Here is a 25,012-nt window from a genome sequence, read left to right on the forward strand (position 1 = left end):
TGCTGCTTCCTCCCATTAGCTTTGGAGGTCTGGGGCAGTGGTGGGCCTCAGGTCAGCAAAGCATATAAGCACGTGCTTAAATTCAAGCTTAAGCAAAGGATTTGCTTTAATTTTGAGCAGGTGCTTATAGCAGCAGGGTTTCAGCAGTGAGCATCTGGAAGGAATGGCTTTTACAAGGTTTCACATTTGCAAAGCAGAGCTGAGGGCTGCAGGCTTCCCATCTGAAAAATAACTTTTGTTCATCGTGCTGGCTCAGACAGTAACTCTGCTCTCCAATCTTGGACTCGGAGAGCTGTCTTGCAAGTTGACAGTGATCAAATATGCACTGGGCTGACTCCCTAGGGATCTCAGAAAAGCATGTTCACATCACCATCTGACTACATTAAAAAAAGCCCAAACCAACAACTAAAACTGCCACAGTGCATAAGAAAGAAATTAATGACATTCTGGGTTATTAACACAGAGAACGAACAGGCCTGAACTCCATCTGGTACTCACAGGGTTTAGCCATGGATTATCCCATCAGGAAAGGCTGTGAGCTGCAGACCACATGGCAACGGTTGTGAGCAGCAGGGAGGGATGGGGACAGTACAGACCTGCCCTTTTCTAACCTTCAGGAGCTCAGGAACCTGCAGTCAGCTCCTAACAGGCTGTCCCTGCCCCTGCCAGCTCTGCTGGTAACCCAATCCTGTGCATTAGAGCTGTACCGCAACAGCAGCTGGGCAGAATAAATTATGCATGGCTACTTTTAACGGTGAGAAGGCAGAGAATAGGTTTGGTGCCTGCCCTACCCTTTGCCAGAGAGACAGCAGGAGGCTTCAGCTGCCAAAATAACTGCTTTGGTGGGTACTAACCCAAAAAATTACTGCCCTGCCATCATAGGGAAAGTCACCATGGAGGATGCTCTGCATCATGGGGAAAGTCACCATGCAGGTTTCCCCCCTGCTACAGACCCCAGCCCACCCCTCAAGAATTGTCATGGTGCAACAGCAGTGCAGGGACATGGTGAAATGGGGGGTTCTAGCCCCCCCCAAGGCTACACAGCCATACCAAAGAGGTAAACCCACCCCTCGTAGCCAGAGGCCAGAGCCTGATGTCAAACAGCAGCCTTGAGTCTGTGCAGCTGAAAAGGGATTTTCTCCTGTGGAGAGGTGAGAGTGGAGGGAGTAGACCCTGGCTCCCCTTGCTCCCAGCATGCTGCCCTGGCTGGAAGAGAAGTTCCCCAGTCTGGCTGCAGCAAGGCCCTGGGGAGTCAAACCATCCCTTGCCCATGTGCAATGTCTGTACATACTGGCAAATAAAATAAAAAATAAATAAAAATAATTAAAAAAATAAAATAGAGACACATTTAAAGAGGCAAAGAAACCATCAGGGGAGCAGGCAGAATGGAAGAAGCTCCCAGCAATGGGTGAGGATGAGTGTGAACAACACAGCAACAAGAGGTGAGGGAGAGGTAGAAGAGCAGAAATGCTGTAATTCAACTGCCAGCAGCCAAGAGGGACCCAAGGATAACCTGTCCCTTAAAGTGATCCTGCCAACATCATGGTCCATGTGCTGTGCAGGGAGGGCACCAGTGGGGGAGTCTCTCCAGGGACATCCTGCTCTACTGTGGCCCTGGGTGCTGTGGGAGAGAGTAGAGCAACAGGGAAGAGATGGAGATCAGCCGGGATCTTCAGGAAAGGGATGCATCCAGGATGAGCAAGGTGTTTATAGAAGATGCTGAACTACATCTGCAACCTGTGGATGGTGTGAAGGTGAAACCCAAGATGAAATGCCCCTCTTGGGCTGAGGAGCTGCCTGCCAAGGCACAGCCTGGCAGAGCATTATCTTTAACAGTCAGGCTTCCTACTGAAACAGGTTAAATAACCTTCCCAGCAGTTTCTCCAGTGAAAAGCTGCTATATTGAATTGTATCAATTAGTCATGGTTTCAGCTTGCACATTGGGTAAACTGTGCCCCTGATATCCCACAGCCACCTTATTTCATCTCCTTCCTTGCCCCAACCACTTGGGCCAAGCATCCTCTTGATCCCTTGCATGGCCATGGGTCCATGGGGGTTGGAGAATGATGGCTCTACTTGGAGACTTCCCCAAAGATGAAAGCAAGATTTAAATAGAAGTGGAAGGAAAACAGGGAGCAAGGCCTCTTCCTCTCTCCCTCAGCTGACTCCTCCGAAGGTGCCACCTCCCCTGTCATTTCCAGCACAGCCAGTGCCACGGTTTCTTGTGGCAGCTGAGCGTTGCAGTGTGCTGAGTGCTGCTGGCAAGTCCTGAAAGCTGCCCTCCCAGGTGCTTCCTGACATCTGCCTGGATCTTGCATTTCATCTCTGTCTCTCAGCCCTGCCTCTCCTGTTGACAACAAAGTTGTCCTCACAGGAGCCACATCTCTGGTAACTTTGCTCTGCATCTGGCTGCTAACACCCCATACTGGAGGCCTCTGGATGGGAAACCAGCTGTTCATCCAGCTTCCTTGCTATTGGAAGGGACTAACTGGGAATGACAGGACAGTGTTTAAAGCTGAGTCACTCTCTAAACCTGTGGCTGCATTTTGTGCACTAAACAAAGAAAGCAGCAGATTAGGTTTTGGCCTCAAAGTCACAACAAATTTTCAGAGATGCAGAGATTAAGAATGATTGATTTCACAACATATAATATCGTCTTTCAGCTTCATTTTAAAAGGCAGAACAGTTTATTAAAATTTTCTGCAATGGTTGTGTCTTTCTGCTGATGATTCGTATCAGGGACTATTATTTTTTTAACACGGTAGCATTCAAGTTAAAAAAAATATGACATTTAATAGGGCTTTTCTCTTCCAATGTTAATTTTTAAGGGTAATTTGTTTAAATCTACAGGCTCTTGGGGGATTTAGGAGCTTCCGAAAAGCTGAAGCAATTAGCAACTGTTTGAAATATGATGTGCAACTTGTGGAGCCATGTAGATTTAAATCAGAGGATCTGAATATGCCCAGCAGCCTGACCTGAATACACCCCAGACTTGAGCTCACCGGCATGAGCTGCAGGATAAATAGAAGCTCTTATGAGCTATTTGGCATTAGAGATACAGTAAGTGCATGTCTGGAGGCTTAGCTCACGCCATCTCTGATGAGGGCTGTAAGTTCAGGTGCCAGACGTTGCACTGAACCAAGGCAAACGCTCTGCACTGCTGAACTTTGTGCGGGGCAATGTCTGCCTTGGAAGGCTGGGATGTCAGCTTTCCCAACTGCTGCTGCAAGAGCTGCCATTTCTCATCCATCAGTGTCCACACTGGCAATCTTTGCTGGGAGAGAAACACGACTGTGTAATACTATGAGTATTGCCCATGTGCAAGTCTTAAAGGCAATGCTGCACTGCAACAGTAAAACAGAACAGGCACTTCCCAGGATAAATGCCTCTATCCAGGGACATCCAATGTCTTAGCTCCTCTGCCACAGATCACATCCCCCTATGCATATCCTCATGCAGTGCCAGGAGAAGGCTACTTACACATTTGAGAGACAAAAATTATTTTTCTCTCTTCTGTTTTATGTGGAAGGGCCTACCTTAATTTCAGAGTAATTGGTAAAACTATTTCTAAGATAATCCTGCACCAGAAGTAACAATGCAAGAGCAACATCTCAGTGTCAACAAAGGCAGAACAAGAAGAAGGTGGTTGCTGCATATCCCTAATTACATCCAAGCTCCAAAGGGCTGTTGATGCCAGTCCCTCAAAGCTACCAGCTCTAGTTTGGAATTTGTATTCATGGGCAGCTTGTACTGACACGAAAATCTGTCAGCACGTTTTTCTGGTGGTTTTTAAAGCGAATGGGAAAAGAACAGATATCACATTTGTCACAGGACCACTGCAGTGTTCTTCACACTCACATTTCCCTCAGAAGACACTACCCAAGAGAAGGTTAAGGAATGCCAAGAACCATGATAGATTAAAATAAAGCCTCTCCCATAGCCTTTTGTTTCAAGTTATGAGGTAATGGTGTGGCCATGCAGCAGTTGCAGACACCAGTAACACTCTGAGTGCAGCAGCACAGAGACCATGGCAAGATAACCTGCCTGGCCACACTACAATACTCCCAAACATATTACTGCCCTTGGGATCAAGTCCCTCCACTGCCACCCTTTTCTACTCTTGTGCTGTCTCTTATCGTCCTGAAGGACTTCATTCTGACTCACTTCCTCTAAAACTCTCAGATTGCTGCTGTATCTGCCTCTTAGAAATGTCAAGGGAAAGACAAATTGCTGTTATCTGAGCCCAATTGTCTCATTTAAAAGGTAAGTTAATGATGATACAGGTCCTGACTTTAATTACTGGCTACATCCATCTTGGAGTGGTTAATTCTTGGAAGCTTTCCAAGAAATTCACCCTGCAGAGCACATACAGGTGTAGGGCCTGGCAAAACAGCTGCCTTTATGCTTCACTGGTAGGACATCTCTTAAGTCTAGATACACACTTCTAATGCTCTCCTATCCTCTGCTTTTTCTTTATTTTGTCTCATCAACAGACTAAGACAGCTTACTATTTCTGTCATTGATTTATGCACATGCATATACACCCAAGTCTGTGCACATTCCACGTCCAGCAATGCCTGAGAAAATGGGAGTTTTGCAGGACACTTTCCTGGAACAGGTGTCTTACATTAAGCCAAACTAAATAAACAGGACATGTAATGAAATAAATGGCCCCAGAACATAACACTCAGTCAGCTTTTCACATAAACAGTACCTTTTCTTATTAAGGACCTGCTGTTTGTTCTATCAGGAATGGCTTCATCAAAGTGAGACCAAGCAGCCAGTCAGTATTTCCACCCAGCAGCAGTGAGATCCCTAAGAACTTTCAGATCAGGGTTTAGCAGCATCTCAGTGCTGGGTGGAGCTGTAGGAATCACAGCCCTACTACACCTGCCCAGCCCAACCAGCCAGCAAGGTCCATGACTCCTGTCATCCCTGGGCATTCTCCCAGCCCCCAAGATGAGCATGATCCTACCTGTGCCATCTTCTAGATGTCCAAAGTTACAGATCTGGCTGATATTGTGCACCCAGATCTGCATCTCCTCCTCGGTCTTGGCTACCAGGTAGAAGGTGCGGTAGGTGGTCCTCACAATGAAGACAAAGTTGTTCTGAAATTCCTTCTTGATGAAGTTGGGCCCCGAGTGCTTCAGCACTTCGCACTCATTGAGGTCAATGATGCGGATGGGCTTCTTGGAGTGGTTGTTCCTGTAGTATTCCAGCACGTCGGGGTTCCCGCTCATGCGGCCTCTGCGCAGCACGAACCAGCGCCTCCGCCACGCCTGCGAGGGGCACAAACAGGGCTCCTTCAGTGCCAAACATGTAACACATCAACCAGCCCACACATGCACTCATTAAGGTTGGAAAAGATCTCTAAGCTCCTGACCTCCCCCGACACAACTTAGGGCCATTTCCTCTCACCCTGTTACTTGTTACCTGGGAGAAGACACCGACCCCCATCTGGCTACAACTTCCTTTCAGGGAGTTGGAGAGAGAGAGAAGGTTCCCCCCTCAGCCTCCTCTTCTCGAGGCTGACCAACTGCAGCTCCCTCAGCCACTCCTCACAGGACTTGTACTCCATGCTTGTTTTCTTTCAGGTTTTATAGTTGTTTCAATAAACTGGCCAAATCATGACTTTGATTTGATATGCTTGCTATCAGCTTGCATTTGAGACCACAAAAAAGGCAGAGCGTTGCCCCTTTGGAGATCAAGAGGAGCAAGACTTCTCTGTTCCCCTCAGCCTGCCTGCATGGTGTAATCAAAATGATCCAACACTTCACCACCTCATCCATATAAGAGATTTTCCCACAAAGACATTTTTCTTTGTGAAATGAAAACACCTAGGACTGCACATATCTGGAAACAAGTGCTTTTTGCCTACCAAAGCCAAGGGTTCCAGATGACCTGTGCAGTCTCCCTCCTGTGGTTTTCAGTGCTAATAAAAAGCTGTTAATGAGCTGCCAGTTACTTCTGAAAGCCCAGAACAAACCTTAAGGAAGTTGTAGCATTTAAAGAGAAAATTTCAACACCTTACAAAAGGATGATTATTTACACAGGCTCTATCAACCCAAACCAAACCTGACATTTTCAGACCCTTGTGACTGAAGATATGGATCCCATACAGGCTTAAATGAAGTCCTGCATCTGATGTCATCAGATGCAGCATCACTTCATAAAGCTATATGCAAGTCCCTAGGAATAAACCTCCCTACCTGAATCTTATTCAATAATTATTTGCAAGCAGCCTTGTTACAACAATGTAAATCTGGGTGGTAGCTTGTGTTTGAGTTAAAAATCATGCTCATTTTGCAAAGGGTGTATCTGTCAGTTTAAAGACAGGCAACCATTCAGCCTTAAGGCAAAATAAGTGAGCTCAGGATGTTTTCACTAAGATGTAAGAGTCCTTACTGGCATAGTTTAGGATAAGCCAGGCATTACAGCTTTTGTTGATGCTGAATTCCCATGGGCATGGTGGTAGTTAAAACGATCAGCAAAGGTTAGCAACAATCATTAGAATAAGAAAAAAAATGCTTTTTCTTGACAAAAGAAAGTTTCTTGCAGTGCAGCCAGCTTTTCACAGTCTGTCAATATTCACCCAGAAATTTATCTAGAAGTAAATCAGCTCAGCCTGGCAGTACCTCATTCTGTTTTGAAAGCAAATGATTCTTCAAAAAAAGTACACAGGCAGTAGAGAACAAAATATCACAGAGGAAGCTCTTCCAAGGCTGAACAAACCTGTGTACAGGAGGGCTTTACAGAGTGGGGTATCACATCAGGAACAAACAGGAAACAGAGGTGAGGAGCAAAGTGTGTTGCACAAGGAAAGTTTTCTTACCCCCACTGACCTGCTGAGGTTTGAAAGTGATTTTGTCTCTTTTGGAAGTAATCTCTAGCTAAGATTACTGATGTATCTTAGACAAGTCTAATTTTGTGGAAGCCAGGCACAAAAGAACACACATACAGGAAATAGAAACAAAAAAAGTGTTTAATGAAGAGATTTCTGGATTAGCCAGCTGTGACAGTGGAACACAGCTCAGGAAGTGCCTCACATGTAGTCCCAGAAAAAGCCCCCATTTCTGTCACCTGCAATCCAAGTTCTGCACAGGCTTAATACACTCTCCACATATGAATCAAGACAGAAAGGTGACATCTTGTAACTAACTCTTAACCCTAAACAACCAAAGAGAAATGCTTCACAAGCCTTGAGCCAAACAAGACCTGCTCCTCTGCCCCCCAGAGAAGTGGGCTGCTAAAGCAGCAAAGGAAAAAAACCATCAGATCTACTGCAAAACCACTCTCTATTCCTCTCCCAAGGCTGCCAGCCCTGCAGCTTAAATGCTCCTGCTGATGGAAATTGGATGGAAATCACCTGCTTATGAGCAAGCTGAGGAGGGAGGGGATGGGGGAAATTGTCTAGCTGGCAGCTGGAGAAAAGTGAGGGTTCAGGGTGGCTGGTACAACACCCTAAAACAGGACAGCCTAGTGCCTGTCCCCATTTTCAAGCATTTTAATTTTTATGAGTCTAAAGGAGTCTAGGTTTAGCACAGCCCAGGCAGCTGGTGAGAGGAAAGAGAAAACTGCTGCTGTGCTTTGTGGAAAAGTCCATTCAGAGGCAAAGGCTGGCTGAGGTGTGTGTGAGTGGCTGAGGCTCTGCTGGCTTGGGTTTGTACTGGCTGAGAAGCTGCCTCTTAACCTGTTTCCCTGTGGAAACACCATTTGATCAAGTTTATTGTCTGGCTGGAGCTGTGAGATTGGAGGTGGAGAGGTGCTTGGTCGGAGTGGTTTATGATGGGAGAGGAGAGCAGGGCTCTCAGAGAAAAGACTGGCTATCGTAGCTGAGCAGTCATGAAAATAGGGCTGAGGGGAAACAGCCAGATAGCTGCCCAAATCTGCATTGCCCTTGGGAAGGGTGGGCCTCCCCGCTCCATCTCCTGCAGGGCCACCCTCATCACCCTCCCCGGGCTCGTGGTGGGGCCCATGCAGCCAGCCAGCCCCCTGTCCAGCTGAAAAACAAGATTTTTCTTGTGGGGGTAACACCTGGACTGTAGGAAACATGGAGGAAGTCGGGGGTGGAGTGAGACAGAGGAACTGCCCTTTGGTGATATTGTAAACTCAAATAAGCCAACAGTCCCTGGCTGCTGCTGTTCAGTGCCCCAAATATTAATGTGCTCTGAGCCTGGTGGTGGTATCTCGTTGTGAGCTGTAGAGACCAAAGCAGATACCCTGGCTGTGCTGCTGACCCGCTGCTGAAGCTGGAATGGTGGGGAGGGAGGGGCACTGAGGGATGGCAGCCTGAGTCAGCAGTGCAGGTGAATCAGCATTCACGGGCTCAGATCTTCAGGGACATGTAAGCACTCAACCCCTCCTGAAAGCAGTGCAGGTGCCATGGCAGGGTGGCAGCAGCACAGGACGATGGAACCACCTGTCGAGCTCACACATTGCCCTGTGCCAGGGGTGCAACATGCCTGCCACCAAAAGGAGCTATCTCAGGGGCAAAACTGCCTCATCCAACACTGGGAAATGAGGAGTGCTGCCAGCCCAGTGCCCCAGCACCCAGCCTTGGCTGGACACAGACAGGCCAGCATCAGGGAGGGGGTAGGAGAGTGGGAGGGGATATGACCAGCTCTTCCCTGGGTGCCTGCTCTTAACATCTAAACAGCAGCTTAATTGTACCATCAAACTGCATCCACACACACACACAGTGCACTCACACCTTGCTTCTCCAGGCTCCTTTCTTTGTCCTCCACTCTCTAGGGAACAAGTGGCATCAGCTGCTGACACAATGACACAGCTGCCTTCATGGGTGGGGTTGAAGGACCATCTCCTCTCATTTGACATATCCAGTCCCATCACTGTCTCTCTCGACTCATTTCCATTCTGAAATTTTCCCCAATATGTGCCTTTACTCACAAAATGTTGTCTTCAAAACAGTTTTGCTTATCCTACAATGCACAGGGGTTTTGAGCCACTTGCAGCATGCCTGCAAGAGGACAAGAACAGGTTCGCCATTGCCAATTCACAGGACTCGCTCTGCTCCGTGGTGTAGGCAAAGCAGGGGTTTTGGTTCTGGCACACCTAAAAGCAGGAGGCTTTTATCTCCGAGTCAAATATCCTCTCCCCATTTTCCTGGAGTTTGCCTGCAATTTGCTACATTATCTCCTTTCCCCAGGGGAAGGGGAGGCAGCACGCTGGGGTCACTGGGAGCCCAGCTGTGGCAAGCCTTGGCCAGACAAGCCTTTGACACCAGCTTTTAGCTCACAGGGACCCAGTCAGATCGTGCAGCCATGAGCAGAGGGTGCCAGGCACCTCGCACTCCCTGTCTGCAAGGCAGGCAGTCATGCCCTTCCCCACTGCCCACCCCAGCCCTGTGGCAGAGCATGGTGGGTTTTACATACTTTTACATCCCTGGTAGTTTTCTTTTTACCCTTTCCAATCACAAGGCTGCCTCCTCTTTTCCCTGTTACAGTTCTTCCTGCCATCCCTGTTTTTGTGCCTCTGTTGCATGACCTTCACCAACAGATGTGATGGGGTGTGGCATGTGCCTCCCTTCTCTATCCCTCACCCTGTGCTGACACCACAACACAAGGCACTGAGCACCTGAGGAGGCAGCAGGGCCAGAATGGTGGTGCTGTGGTGAGGAGGGATTTATTTCAGCTGATTTGAGCCAATAATATCTGACAATATTTAGTCTGGAGCTGCACATGCTGCCAAATTTACAATAGAATTTGGATCAATTTAAGGGTGAAAGACTGCACTCCATTTACTTAAATAGGAACTGATTCCTGGGATTCAGCCTAGGCTCCTCACTCACACTATGGAAAGGATCTATATGTCCAGACAAAATATTATATTTATTTGGGGGCCTCCTGAAGTAATTTTTTCTTCATGAGGAATGACAGGATGATGATACATTTACGTGTCCTCCAAAGCTTTGTGGGCATTAGAGAGGCTGTATCAAAAAAACACAACTAGCATCAGACAAGAGCCAACATAAATCTGGAATAATTTTCATCTGTCCTTCGTAAGTTAAATAGTTTGGTGCCAAAAGGAAGAAGGAATTTGCAGCACTGTTGGTCAGCCGCCAGCACGTTGCTTTGTGTAACACAAGCCATCAGTGTTTTCATCTTCATACTGAATTTTTGACTTTAGGAATTCCAGAGCCACTTCTGAAGGGAAGAGGAATAGCTCTGTTTCCACGTCAGTAGGGTTTCTAAGAAAGCAGTCACTCCTTCCACAACCTGATGTCTCTGCTTCTGCTGAATAGGTGGCATGAGGTTTAGAGGGCTGCTCTTACCTGTGAGCATTTGATCTGCCACAGCAATGTGGGATAAAACAGGCCATGAGCAAACCTATTCTGTGCTGAAAAACAGCTGGCTAGTGAGCAAGGCAGAATGAGAGCTGGAAAGTTTTGGCCAAAGACCTTCATTGCTTACCTTCTGCCCGAGGACTATGTTTTCATTTGTTTTTACAAAATACCCAGTATTTGAGATCTAAATAATTAATTGGAGCACATACAAGCTCAGTGAGGTAAATTGGCCTGAAACGTAATTTTTCCTGGGGGTTTGTTTTTCTCTGGTTTTAATAACAAAACACAGAATAGCCAACAAACCTGAAATTCTTGACTAGCTACATTAATGCTCACGACTCCCCCATGAGGATAATCTTCATTTTACAGAATGCAGCAAGGGGGAAGGCAAGAGGAAGCAGAGGGAAGGGTGCCTGTGTGCTGACTCCTTGCCTGCCTGGTGGCCTTGCAGCCATGCTTCTGGGCACAGGACACGTGCTGGTCCCCAGGTCTGCTCTGGCTGAAAGAGGAGTTTGAGAGCTCAGCGACGGGGACGACTGCAAAAGGTTTGGCCATTTGGGATTGTGTCATCCTGCACAATCCCTTGGAGAGAGGAGAGAAGCAAATCCCACCAGCGAAGGGCCTGGCACAGATTCCCTCCCACAGCTGGCTGAGGGCTGGGAGCACTGGTGTGCACAGTGCTCCTCCTACCACTCACTGTGGGCCCATGTCTTGACCCACAAGGCATCCTGGGGGCAAGAGAACTAGCAGAGCTGCAGGATGGTGGTCCCATGGGAGTGCCAGCACTTGAGACACGTTTTCACAGATTGTCTTTTTCAGAGAACAGTTTTTAAACATACTCTTGTGGAAAAAAAAAGAAGTTAGGCAGAACTTTATAGCATTTCCTATAAATGAACTTAAAAGAGGAAGTTAAAATTCATATGTAGACGGGTTTGTAAGCAGCTGATTCTAAGCCCACTAAGACCATATGTGTTAACAAGGTTTCCCTGCCTACACAGAGTGGGAGATGTTGGGACTGCAGAGTACAGTCCCTGCAAGAGGGGCCTGTACCAGGAAGGAGTCAGGACCAGCTCCCAGCAAACATAATTGTATTCAAAGAGGACATTGTTGGGAGCTCTTTGTGCCACTCTTTCAAGAGCAACCCCATGCAACTCACACTCCTTGGACTGCGAGACCCTTGCAGGAGGGCTCACACCTTCTGCTGGGCAGCCTGCAGGGCTCAGCAATAACACTTCATTTACTCACTCACAGAAATCCGAGATGAAAAAGACCTCTTAAACCGCTCAGCTGGAGTTATGGTTTTGCTGTTTCAGTTGTGGCTGTTGATCTGCAGCACCCATCAGCTCTGCATAATAAATCTCTCCCTGATGAGGCTGCCAGCTTGTCCCTTCCAGTGTGTCCCTGTGCAGCTTTCCGGGAGCAGATGAGCTCATTGACCATCAACTACTGGTTTAATGCTTCTCTTGGATTTTTGTCTGCCTTAATTTCTTCTCAGCTCTCACAAACTTCTTCAACAGTGAGAGGTTGAAACTCATGGTTTATGACTGAGAAAGAAAAATCAATAAATACTCAATTTCAGAGAGGGATACTCCTCCCTTAGGCCCTTCCTGTGCCTCTACAGCCACATAATTTTATTTAACCTAGCAAATAGAAGGAGAAATTTTCTCCAGTCATTTTTGTCCCTTTGCTTGGGTCTCTGGAAGTTGAGGTGCATTCCTGGAGTTTCTGGAAAGGTATCAGTTCTCTCTTCCCCTGCCTGTTCATGCCCACTGCACCTTTATTTTCTCAAGGTTAGGGCTCAGCTCTGGTGGGAAGAAGGCTTGAGGCTAACCAGTGTTTCCACACAAAACAACTTCCCACATAGACTGGCACAAAAGGTCTGGCTCATCCTGTGTTGGGGACCATCACACGAGTTCAAGGCAGAATACAGACTAACACTGGATTTCCATCTGCTGTGTCATGAGTCCTTTACTGAGTCACTTGTCTTTCTGATTGTGGTAGTTTCAGTATGACTCTAAATGAACCTTTTTTCAAGAAAGTTGGCATGAGTCTTCCTCGGAGGAGATATGACGGGTACATAGTGCAAGGGGAAATACCTTCTTCCCTTCAAGGTGATACAGCTACATCAACTGATGAAAAACACCAGTCAGAAAATTTCCTGCACCGCAAATGCAATGAGAGCTTTGTAATAAAGCATCTAAGAGGACATCCTGTAGAAGCAGACAGGTTTCCTTTGTTCTGTGTTTTACAGAAAGAAACCTGTGGTTTGTGAAGAAAAAATGATACACACTTAAAAAAAGGAGAAAAAAAAATCCCAGAATCTTACACTGCCTGCTAACCTACACACATTCCCATTGCCAGCTCTCCATCTTAATCCATAATATTTACGGTGCTTTACATATACAAACATCTGCAACAGAATGAGTCACTGCTGTTTAATAAACATGCAGATTCTTTGTAATGCTAATGGGTTTGTTTGGGCATGAAGGGTCAAAGTCGTAGTGACCCAAAAACTTGGGAGTTTTAATTTCTTAAAAACCTTGTGGAAGGTAAGAAAACAAGTTCTGAAAATAAGGTTATTAGTAAAACCACTGCATTTTGGGGAGGGAGGAAGGAGCCAGACACTTGGATGAAGAAATATAATTTCAATCATGTCCCCTGTCCTTTAGTAAGACCAGTAAAGAACCAAGAACTGTGATTCTCACAAGCATTTTGATTAGAGATTTCCTCTGAGGACACTGGCAAGGTGACAGTCGCTTGCCTAAGAGGAGTAGAAATTGTTTGACAGGACACTGCTGGCTGAAGGGGAGCAGCACTGCTGTGGTCTCCAGGCTTTTCCCATGGTTCCTGTTAGGTGGATCTCAAGGGGCTGTCCCGCAGAGAAGAAATGCTGGTGCTGTGGTCATGCTGCCCAGATGGGTCCCTGGATTTTGCAGGGGAAGATGATGATGGAGCATCTCATCCCAAAAGATCTCGCTATAGGGAAAAACCCACTGGCTTTGATCTCAGCTACAACAAACCCTTCCACAGCAGGAAAACACCACACCTTGCCTAGGGGGGCTGCAATGTGTCACATGGCTTTGAAGACCCCACTGCCTCAGGAAGGCTTCACAGAGCTCACTGCCTACTAGTGTCCTGTGGCTATGGAAATGCCTCTGGGCTGGTAAAGCCCTACCTGTGAAATACACAGCAACAAAACACCAAAGAAGTGGTGGCGGGATGACAATCCTATTTCAGTGTATTTCCTTCACAGTGACATCCTGACACAGGCATGGAGTCAATGAGCTGCCCTCCCGACTGCCAGCCCAGGGCATCACTTCTCTATTCTTTCTCCTATTTTAACAGAAATAGTGCTGACAGCTTGAAGCTTTCCTTGTTAACAGCTGCCCTGCCAATATGTACAGGCCTCTTTGAGCTCATTTATAGAATGCATAAGGATCAGCCATTATGAAATTATGGCTAATTTCCACCACAGGGCAGGAGCCCAGCTGTGCCCCGGAGAGCTGCACCTCCCAGGAAGGGGTTTGTGGCTGAGTGGGGTTTGTCAGGAGCACCAAGAGACCAGGACCAGCCGGCAATCTCGGCAGCATCTGCAGGGCGCCAGGAAAAAGACACAGTTGGTATTAATAAAAAAATGAAGTAACTCTCCAGCTGCACTTGGCTGTGTTTCATTGGGACTAACAAGACGGTAAAGATGTTCTCACACGCTTTCAGGAAACAACCGGAATTTTTGTGACTCGGCATCACTATAAAGCTGTGCCCAAAGGGATCTGGAGAACTGATGAAAAATCAGGCTGAGGGAAAGAAAGCCAGCTGTGGTGTGAGATGTGCACAAGGGAACAGCCTTGGCCCCAGGATGGCTGCCTTCCCTCTGGGCTGCCAGCGCTTCCACTGGGCCGCCAGTTCGCATCAAGAGGATCCTGTGATGGGTGAGCAAAAGCCCTGGGTGAAGGGAAGCTGATTTTGGCCAGCTGACCTTGCCCCTGCCCTGGGCAGGCAGGAGGACCCTGTCCTGCATCCTGGCACACTGCATCCCGGGCAGCCGTGACACTGGGTGGGGGGAACCAAACTGCTGGGGCACCAGGGGTGGATGTGACTCACACCGTGAGCATCCTCATAGTCTCTGTTTCATTTTGTCTGTCTTTTTCACTTTTCATAGATGTAAAGTAGGTCGCAGCTCAGAGCAGAGGTCCCAACTGCAGAAGACAGCACTGGAGTGATTAAAGCCATTTAAGGATCTCCTCCCAAACTGCCCCCCAAATGACACCACCTGACAGCTGCTACATTTTTGCAGGCATTTAAGCTCCCTGACAGTGAAGACTTACAGGCAGGACTCTTTATGTGAGGATGTTTATAGGCTCCCCAGCTAGCCAAGAGTTTTAGTTCCATATTCCCTCCCTTCATGTTTATATGTAGTATCTAAAATGACATTATCATCCTGAATACACCTTAAATTTCTGGAGTGCTTTTTTTCACCTTTGAATCTTAAAGCACTTGACAACTGGTACATGATCATTACAGACTGCATATGATGTGATTTGTTCACCTGTCACAGGGATACACCTGCCTCTGAAGTTACACTGTGTTCCTGATAACTGGGATGCTTCTCCATACACCTCCATACATGGATGCACTCCCACCTGTGTGTTGCCTTCAGACAATATGCAGTGAAACTTTTACATCTGAAATCCTTTTTTACCTGCATAAGGTAGCAGAGGTTGATGGACAGAGGACTGCTGATCTGGTCTGGTGCCACTCCTCTGGTCAGCGAAAAAGTAAAATTCGGATTCTTTAATATCGACTTTAGTGATAAGACATAATCCCGAATAGAGCTAAACTTTGATTTCTTAGAATGGCTTTAATCCAAAAGTCTTGCATAGTCTTAAAGGATTTTTAGAAGATTCTGCATGGATCCTTGAGATCCTAATAAAAAATAGGTTGCTCCCAGGTTGTTTAAGAAGCAACAGTTCTAAAATACAAATGCTGGATATAAACATCTGCTGAAAAACCGAAGCTAGCTAAGTCACAGCAGTCTTCAGTCATTTTTAGAAGCAAGTACAGGAAAATGCATATATCAAAGGGATTGAAGTTTGAACAAATTTTGAGCAAATTTGCTAAACTAATAGCTTTTATGGAAGGACTCCAAACCTGCTTCACTAAGGAAAGAAATAGAGTTGGGGCTAATCCCCTTTCTTGTCACTCGCAAGCACGATGTGAATACAGATGTGCAAAGCAGTTAAAGACTAGAAAGAACTGCCTGAAGATTGTGCCCTGCCTTAAGCTATCGGGACTCCCTCTCCCTCTATTTTACTTGGAACTGGAAGTTTTCTCAGTATTCTTTACACAAACAGAGCAAATTTTGCTGTTTCACCTTGTTAACTGAACATGTGGCGTGAGGTCAGCAACAGTCGCCAGCCTATCTACAACTGTCTGTGCTCACATGATGCCGCGGCTCCAGCATAAACAGGAAATTGGGCAAGTAACTCTTTTACTCGGGGACTACAATGCCGCTTTTTTTAAAAAAAAAACTAAACCCTTCAACAACACGCTGTCACATCTAATGAAGAAAAGCAGAGTAGCCGGCAGGATCAGAATAAAAGCTGCAAATCTTTAGGCTGTAGCACTTTTGCCTGGTCATAACAACGTGGTTCAGTGTCAGGAAATGCAGCAGTGTTTGGTGTTCTGCTCAGCTGATCTGGGTGAGCACAGGGGAAAAAAGCCGTATCCTCCACATGCACTGTGGGCCACTGTTCTTTTTTACATCCTTATTGACTTCACGGCTACACACTGCAAAGACTTTGACCTTTGCACTTCATTTCACTCCTAAAATTGCCTGGAGAAAGGAAGTGTGCAGGAGGCAAGCAGAAAAACAGGGAGGAGGCGCACATGTGTGGGAGGACTTGTAGAGAACAGGTCACTTTTGTTGAAAATAAAAACCAACCTCTCTGCACGTATGTACAAAGATAGAAAGAAAAATAGGAACAGGTCCAATATCATAACAGCAGCCGTCTAGTATACAGATGAGCTCTGGTTTTAGGCATGTGGAGGGGGACACTGATTTCATTGCATGCTTCTAGCTATACAGACTCAAAGATCTCCACTGGGATCTATGTATTGGCTGGAAATCTCTCCCACGGGAACCACCCGGCCTTTGCGGTGACATTTAAACTCCACTGATGTAAGTGGCAACACTCCCATTTGCTCCGAGGGGGCCAGGTCCTCCTCTTGACAGGAAGCCCTGAGAAATGCAGATTCCCAAAAATGGAAACGTGATATGAAGAAATTATCTGAATAAAGAAAATCTGCCTCTGGACTGATGAGGAGCATTTCTATCAGCCACATCAGAGGATGAACTCTCCCTTCATGGGTCTAGCCTGGGGTTTGTGGGTTGCACACCGGCTGCCCTCAGCACTGATTTTTTTTCCAGCCAGAGAGCAAACATCTACTAGTGACTTCAGGCATGGTAAAAGCCCCTGTCTGGGGGAAGGCAGCCCTCATAGCTTTTATCCTGGCCATGCCTGGTCGGGGCAGGCATCATGCAGCACAAACACCACCTGACAGCAACACGGGCAGAGCAGCGGGCTGGGTACCAGGGCAGGCTGCCAGGGCTCCTGAGGGAGCAGAGAGTGTCTGGCGCATTGTGAGGGCTGTCAGAATGTAACCAGAAAACAAATGAATTATGGTGAAATAAGCTGCAGTTTGGAAAGGTCTGTATTTGTCACAGATTGGAGAAATTGGGTCTCTCCAGCTTCAAACTGGAAACAGTGCTGCGTGATTCAGATGCTCAGCCGAAGCCAGTCATCACCGGCCAGATTCCCTCACTGATTATTTACAGAAAACAAACCAGATTATAAACTAAGAGTTATCTGTCAGACCTATTTAGTAAATATTTTAATTGTATTTAAGAGTACACTAAGTGTGTGGGTAAGGCACAAACCAAAACAGACGGTGGAATGAGTTGGATGAAATCTGTTTCTACATTGCATGTACACAAGTACAGATGTGTTTTAAAGAGCATATATTTAGGTGGCACATGTTTCCTTTAAAGGGGGTTGAGTTGAACCTCAACAACACTGAAGGAGGCTGAAAGTGCTCAATAGCTGGTTTAACATCCATTTGCTCATTTCAAAGTACACTAGAAAACCAACTACACTAAGGAATTTAAAAATCTATTTTGATTGCAGTTCTGCTGTTTTCAGCTTTCTTCTTATCAACTAAATTGTGTTGTTTAACCCTTATGGATTCTGCTAGGCAGTGTTACATCTACAGACCTGGGTTTTCTTCTTCTTTAAAAGCTGTCTTAAATTAATTTCTGCTTTACACTTCAGAGGAGGTGGAGCTGGTTGTTAAACATTTTTAGACTTATTTTTTTGTTCTCCTTAGTTTGTGTAAAAGTGGTCATCACTCATATGGCTCATAATATACAGCATACAGTGCCTATCATTTTTTATTTTAAAATACATAAATGTTAGGAAAAATATAAACAATGCTCCTTGTGCCAGGTTTTCTTTTGTTTGTTTAAGAATTCTCTCTGAGTTGTCAGAATTTTTTTTGTTGCTGTTGTGCTCTGTGTCTCATCCAAGAAAACAGGGTTTCAGGACTAATGGTTTGAAGAAATAGCACCCTGCGAGCTCCGTTTTCCTTCACGTTTTAGTTGCTTTTCACAAACTCAGCTGGTTAAAGTCAGCCTGAGTATCCAAACATTCATTGTGTAAACTTCCCATGCTCAGGAGATAACTGCGCGTTCCCCCTCTCTGCCGTGGGAAGGCAACGCTGCCTGTGAAATTCTGCAGACCTGTGCTTTTTTCCTCAGTGCTCTGCCTACTTCACATCGGCCTGTGGAGCACAACTCTCCAGGGGAGCTGGGAATGAGCACCAGGGCGCAAACCCTCTGGCACAGACTCGGGGCTGTGAGCCTGGATCCTGAGCTGCATTGGAAGTAGAATCATAGAATACCCTGAGCAGGAGGGGACCCACAAGGATCATTGAGTCCAACCCTTAGCCCTGCACAGGACTATCCCCAAGAGTCATATCATGTGCCTGAGAGCATTATCCAAACACTTCTTGAACTCTGGCAGCCTTGGTGCTGTGACCATTTTCCTGGGAAGCCTGTTCCAGTGCGTGACCATCCTCTGGGTGAAGAACCTTTCCCTAATATCCAACCTAAACCTCCCCTGACAGAGCTTCATGTTGTTCCCTTGGTTCTCTCACTGGTTATCAGATAGGAGATCAGTGCCTGCCCCTCTTCCCCTCATGAGGAAGTATCCTCAGTCCTTTTTCTTTTCATCTCCTGAGACAGGTTTTTCCAATTGCAAGTCACATATAGGTTTAGCTTTTTTAGTCCCCTGTTACCACTGCAGCTTTCGTCTGGAGACACTGCTGTGCCCAGGGCTGGCATACACTGTATAACACTGCTGTTGAAAACACATAGTATGGCAAATAAAGCCCTAACAGTGTATTTAATGTTTATCTTCATTTGCATGACTTCTCAAGCTTCCCTTGCTGAACCAAATGATGAAATCACAACATGTTCAGAAATATTAAATCATTTCCTCAACATCTGAATATAACAGGCTGCAGAAGGAAAACAATTACTTTTGGCATGTTGCACACTTTACCCTTAACACTCAGAATTCTGGCATCCCTGCATTTTTACAGGCTTGCACTCTGATCACAGCAGCATTAAGAACAACTAGGGACCATGATTTATTTCCTGGGAAACGCCCCAGACTTGCCAAACACCAGTTTTGCCTATACAGTGTGGATTTTAGGTGGCTAGACAATGCACACGCAGGCAGGAACTTCAGGATGCCCAAAAAAAGCTTCCTGCTGCTGGCCTGTGGGCAGCACAATGGTGCTGCTCAGGAATGTGCCTCACCTCGCACTGGGTAGTGTCTTGCTGCCTCCATGGTGTAGAAAGCCCAAATTCAATGTGGCACTAAAAGGATGAGGTGTGATGCCATATGAAAAGCCAGGTCCCATGCATGAGAAATCCTGGGAGGGCTGCTGGGTACCAAGGAGATCAACAGGGGCTCTCCAAATGGAAAAGAGTAAAGAAATAAAAGTGCTCATTTTTGCAGAACCCCATGGATTTCATATCCAGAAGGGTTCATTGCTGTGAGCTGATGAAGCTGCAGCTTGCAAAAGGACAGGCTGGCTTTCCTGAGCAGGTGCCTTCTCTTTGGGGTTATATTCAGCCAGTTGTCAGAGGTTTGTAATGCAGATTTTTTGTGAGTACAGCAGGAGTAAAACTCACTGCCAAACTCCACAAATAGTGGAACAATTTGGGAGTAAAAACAGATTTCAGAAATGAGAGTTCAGCTTGATCTATTGAGAACAACGTGCAATTAATGTGCTCAGCAATGTCTTAAATATGAGCAATGTGGGAGAAGGGTAATAGCTCCCTTTCTATCATTTTTCAACCTGTCAGCACACTAATCTATGAAACACCAAAAGCCAAATTCTTAGTAAATGTAAACTGGTAAACGCAGTTGAAGGCAGTGGTGTTCAGCCTATCTGGATCTACATCTTTTTTAAACCATCAGAGTATCAGAAGAGCATGTGCTTGTGGGATGGTGAAATAGGATCAATGTTACTGTTACAAAAGTGAGGACAATGAGCCAGCTGGGTTTTTCCACAGGCATTTTCAAAACTACAGCGTTTATTTCTGCTTTTCTGCAACTTCTTCTCTATCTCTTCTCTTCCCTTCCCTATCCCCTTTCTTTTTTTTTCTGTGGTTTATGCACTCTGAGCTACACCCAGAGAATGAGGTCACCAGGGAGCAGTAAGGATGTGGATGCAGTCTGTGACTGCATCATTTGCAGTGTGCACGCTGCCAGCTGCCTCCCCGCACCAGGGCTCCCTGGAGGCAGCCAGGGGAAGGACCAGGAAGGAGGAGAAGGCACTGAGACTGAACTGCTGCTGTGTGGGGATGTCCCACCCCCTCTGCTGCTGGAGCTGGTTGAACGAGCATTGGAGAAACACATGGCATCGATGCTTCCCAGAGACAAAAGGGATGCTGCTGCAGGGAGAGGTGCCTCCTTGTGCCCTCCCAGTGTCTGCAGCTAAAGAATGGGGGATCCTTCTGACCTAGACAGCTGTGTCCCATGAACATGGGGCTGGAGGGGTCTGTCACACCTCCACCCAGCCACCCTCTCCTATGCCAAGTCTGCAAGCAAATAGGGAATACGAAGAGGTCTACCAGCTCCTTGGCCATCTCCTTTCCTCTCCATTATACTGCCTCACCTGAGTGTGACATGTGCCTTCCCATCTCCCTGTGCCTTGGGCAGCCCCTCATGGCTGGTTACAGCAGATCAGAGCCACCACCTTTGTCTGACAGTCACCTTCACACCTTCTGCCCTAAGGTAAATGTCTGTACACCTGCTCCCCCTGTGCCCTGAAATTTTGGGAGCACCTGAAGCACACCTGGGGCACCTGAATCACATCTGGCTCCAGCCCTACTGAGGCTGCAGGGCTTCTCAGGATAATGCAATCCCAACAAGATGGTGAGGCCACACTGATGTGTTGAGGTGAAAAGCCTCCACTTAACCTTGGTAATGACCAAAAAGTCTGTGTTCTGCTTTCCTCTGATGGGAAGAGTTGGTCAATTGGCTTAAAACCATACCTCACCCAGCCCAAATTTGTAAATCTTCAAAACCAAAAGCATACAGTCCTCTGTGCAGCCTGCAGTGCTTGCATATGCTTCTGAAGGAAGTGAATGTAAGGGTGGCTGATGCTAATGCTTAAGCTTCTTGAATGCTGTCAACTTGAACTGCAAAACAGGAGTTGAAGTGAAATTCTGGCTGGCTTGGAGTTCCTCTGCTGATTTTTGAAATCATATAACCTCATCTTCAGTTTTTAAGTGGGTTTTATTGCTTCTAATCCTATGGGAAAGATTCATGAAGACAGAGAAATGAGCAGCAGAAATGCCAAGACAGCCTTTTACACTGAGATCTGCTCCAACCACAACGTACACGCATAAAAACTCCAAATTCTTCACAGATATAACCATTTCCTGATCAGCTGAATGTGCAAGCAGAGTTAATCCACAGGGCCCCCCCCTTCTTTGTTGAGGACACTGCACTCCCTTCCACTGTTGAATTCTTCTCTTCCTCCTGTCAGTGATGCCCCAGCCACAGAACAGTTAAATAACTGAAGGTCTGTGCCCAACAATTTGCTTTCAGCTTGCTTTAAAGAGTGCAGATCCTGGACACTTAGTGCCTTTGCACTGGCTAAGAAACCTCTGCTCAGAACATTTGTCTTAGGGAGGGTGTGGACACAGACAAATTTACAACCAAGAAACCATATGCAACATCCTCGACTCTGCGCTGAACTTAACAGTGTTCAGCCTATTAGAGAAAAACAGACTTTCCCCATGGCTGCCCTCAGTGGTAATGCGGTGTTTGGCAGCCATGGGGGACTCAATTTTTTTATAACAGGTCTCAAATCTACTTCTGTTTCAGCAGGCAATGTTTTGCCCCCTGGTTCTGCCACTTAGGCTCCTGCCTAGTTAATTCAGGAGCGACAGCATGTGGGTATCACAGGCCTGTTGGCCTGTTGGCACTTGTAATGATGGGAGAAAGGATGCAGGCTTTGTTCAAAGAGGGGTCATTTCAAGGGTGTTTATGTTCTAGGAGCAAAGCAAGAGTAGAGCAATAATACGTGTTTTCAAAGGGAGAGTTAAAGTGAGAACTGAGAACTAAAAAAGGAGAGTAGGGGAGTCCCAAATGGGGAAGAAAATTGGAAGGACAGGAATGGGAGGAGCAGGAAAGCTGAAGGAAGGAGGACAAATTAAAAATGAACTGCAGGGACCATGCAAAGAGAGGACTGGGCTCTGCAGCTCTGTGGGCAGGATGTCATTGAGGAGCAGCTCCATCCCCAGCAGCTCACATTGCCACAACCCACAGAGGGCTGATAGCAAATCCCTGCCCCTAGGTTGAGGAAGGCATGGCTCCTCCAGCAAGGGTTCTCAAAATTAGACTCAAGTTTTTACTAAGGGTGGAGTAGCCCCATCACATTCTGAATCATCGGGCTGTGGGCTGGCCATTGTATGCATTGTTATGAGGTATCTTCTTTGCTAAAGCCAAGCAGAAAGGCCAGCAAAGCAAAAGCAGGGAAGAGGCCATTACTGAAGTCCTATGAGAACTGTGAGGAATGATGACAGACTATGGCTCACACCCCTGCTTCAAGAGCAGGAGCTGCCACTGCAAAGAGTACAGTGTCCCAAGCGCTGTGTGGAGGACATGGCTGGCCAGGGCAGCTCGGGGAGCTGGCTCTGGAGCACCTCTGGCTGCTGCGAAAGAATTGCAGAGAGCCTTAGAAACCTCCTGTTTTGCTAGCACACTGCAAGCAGAGGGCAAGAGCTAATCAAGATGCCTGTGCTAATTAAGCTGCCTATTGCTGGGAGAGGATGGGGATGTGGCTGGATGCCAACAGTAATATGGTAGGCGGGATCAGAGGGCTCTGCTGATTCCCAGGGAAAGGCTGCTTTGGTAACCTGGTACTTATGCTTTCTTTCTTCCCTCTCCTGGGGTTGCTTGTGGAATGACACAGCCCGTGCAGCCCTTTTGGATCCCCACACACCTCCTAGAGATCTGTGGGCAGGAGCCACTGATCCTGCTGGGAGGGCAGAGCTGTGGTGGGAGGCAGCCGCTGGCCTCGCGTCCCCTCTGCTCAGCCCCGCCGTGGGCTGTGACGGCTGGGGCTGGTGCTGCTGGCAGAGCTACAGCCTCGTGTTTTTTGACCTTTTACTCTTCCAGAGATAGAAATGGGATTTGTCTGAGGCTTGGAATAACTTCCTGCGATTGTGCTGGAGAGGGCTAGTCTGGCTTGCTAGATAGCTGTGTCTGTCGGGCTGGCTCAGGAATGGAGAAAGCCTCTGCTCTGTGACTAAGCTGAAGACAGATTTAAAGGAGCCTAAAGACACCAGCTGTGCCTTAGAGAAAAATAAGCTGAGAGGACTGTACATTGTTCCCAGTAGGACAACTGAGTCTAGGCTGCTTCTGGGTTTGGGCATTAGCCATTACTGGGGAACCACAAACAACCCCTAAAGCAAATGGTGTCTGTGTTTTGATAGTGATTCCTCAGATGGTAACTTATAAATTCCCTCCGGATCAGTGACGTACGTGTGTCTGCATGTGTGGGAAAGTAGGTAATGGTCTGAAAATTGATCCTTTGGGATGATGAGAGCAAGCAATAGTTGTGCAAGCTTCCCCTTCCTCCTCCTCCAGCGCTCCTCTGCCTCTGCTGCCAGCACAGGCAGTGACACTGGGCAGGCACCGAGGCTGAGGTGAGGGCTACTCCGCTTTTCCTGCATCTTTTGCCACTCTTCTGCATCTTTTTTGTTCCCTCTTTAATTGGCTTTTAGCAGCCTTTATAGGTGACATTGTCAGGTGAAGTGTTTACAGCAGAACTCTGCCTGAAGAGGTGGAGGAGGCTCATCACCTTTGCTAGGCTGATGGCCTCAGGGCTGGCTGGGGTGGGGGGACACCTGAATAAAGGCACTGGACCACTCTCTTTTTGACCATGAAGAGGCTAATACCTACAGTCTGACAAACCTGTGCATCCCTGGGAATCCAAAAAGGGCTGGGTGCATACTATTGCAAAGCTCTTTGACAACCTTCATCCATGGCCCTGTTGCACCAGACAAAAACATTAAAGCCCAAAATGATGGATTTTGATCCAAGGTGTTTACAGTCACAACTAGTGCACTGGAAAGTGTAATGGCACCTGTAAGAGTTGCTCTCAGGTAAAAAAGAGCCAGCCTGTGCAACCAGGACATACTCCACCTTAACACCTAGGTAAAGGTTTTACCTAACTGCTTGGTACTGTAGCTGTGGTTACTGTCCTTCCACCTCTGGCACATGGTGCCACTGCTGGTAAAGGCAAGGTAAGACCTCACCTAGATGGTCTCTTGTAATTCAACAGATCTCTTGGGATCTTGGCATCAGCCCTCCCTGCTTGGACAGGACTGGGAGAACAGCTCTCCTCGCCTCTGCAGCTGGTGGTTGAATCTGTGCTGTTCCTGACCCATGAGTGTGCTTCATAGTGGGTAAGAAATAAAAGATTTAGCTCTTCCTGCCCAGCAAAAGCAGAGCTGTCCCAAAGCCAAGTCATGTTTCTGTTGCAAACAAGCCCTAACACACAAGTTCAACATACTTAACACTTCTGTGCATGGACACCATTCTCAGGTTTTCAACCTCAAGGGAATTCAGGGTGTTAGTGGTATGTATCAGCAAATGTGATTTATAATGTAATTTTGTAATATGGTAATAGTGTAACATCATGCCTTTGAGCTTCAGCACACAGAAGGCCTCTTATGTAGCAGAAGAAAACAGTACTGGACTGCATTGCTTATCTGTTTGAATTAAGTTCTGACTCCTACATGTATTTCACTTACTGCTTTCTAAATAGGTAGTGCCAAAGAAACTGGAATTTTGTATCTGAACATACTTTTATTGAAAAAAAAAAAGAACTGCAATCCTAACAGAGTGAAAATTCAACAAAGAAAAACTGCTTAGTTTATTTGTAGGTAATTTCACGTAATTAATTAATTTAAATCCTTTTAAAAATCTTTTAAATGCTTTTGTGCATTTTTACTGAATTCCAATTCCATTCAAATGGAGTGCTTTCAAATCAACTAAAATAGTCCTTGCTGGGGAACAGCAAGCTTTCCACAATGATACCTCTTAAATATCAAACTTATAACAT

The 25,012-nt window shown here is 46.6% G+C and overlaps 1 protein-coding gene across 2 annotated transcripts in view; it reads right to left on the bottom strand.

Moving 5' to 3' along the window:
• GAB3 (GRB2 associated binding protein 3) overlaps window positions 1-25,012 on the bottom strand; it is a 62,098-nt gene that overhangs the window by 12,876 nt on the left and 24,210 nt on the right. For both annotated transcript variants that reach the window (XM_017819515.1, XM_017819505.1), the window contains exon 2: window positions 4,976-5,279. In XM_017819515.1, coding sequence (XP_017675004.1) covers window positions 4,976-5,279 — 304 coding nt within the window. The remainder of the gene's footprint in view (window positions 1-4,975; window positions 5,280-25,012) is intronic.

The sequence above is a fragment of the Lepidothrix coronata genome, unplaced genomic scaffold, assembly GCF_001604755.1.
Source record: "Lepidothrix coronata isolate B3197 unplaced genomic scaffold, Lepidothrix_coronata-1.0 Scaffold2, whole genome shotgun sequence".
In the NCBI taxonomy this organism is placed as follows: Eukaryota; Metazoa; Chordata; class Aves; order Passeriformes; family Pipridae; genus Lepidothrix; species Lepidothrix coronata.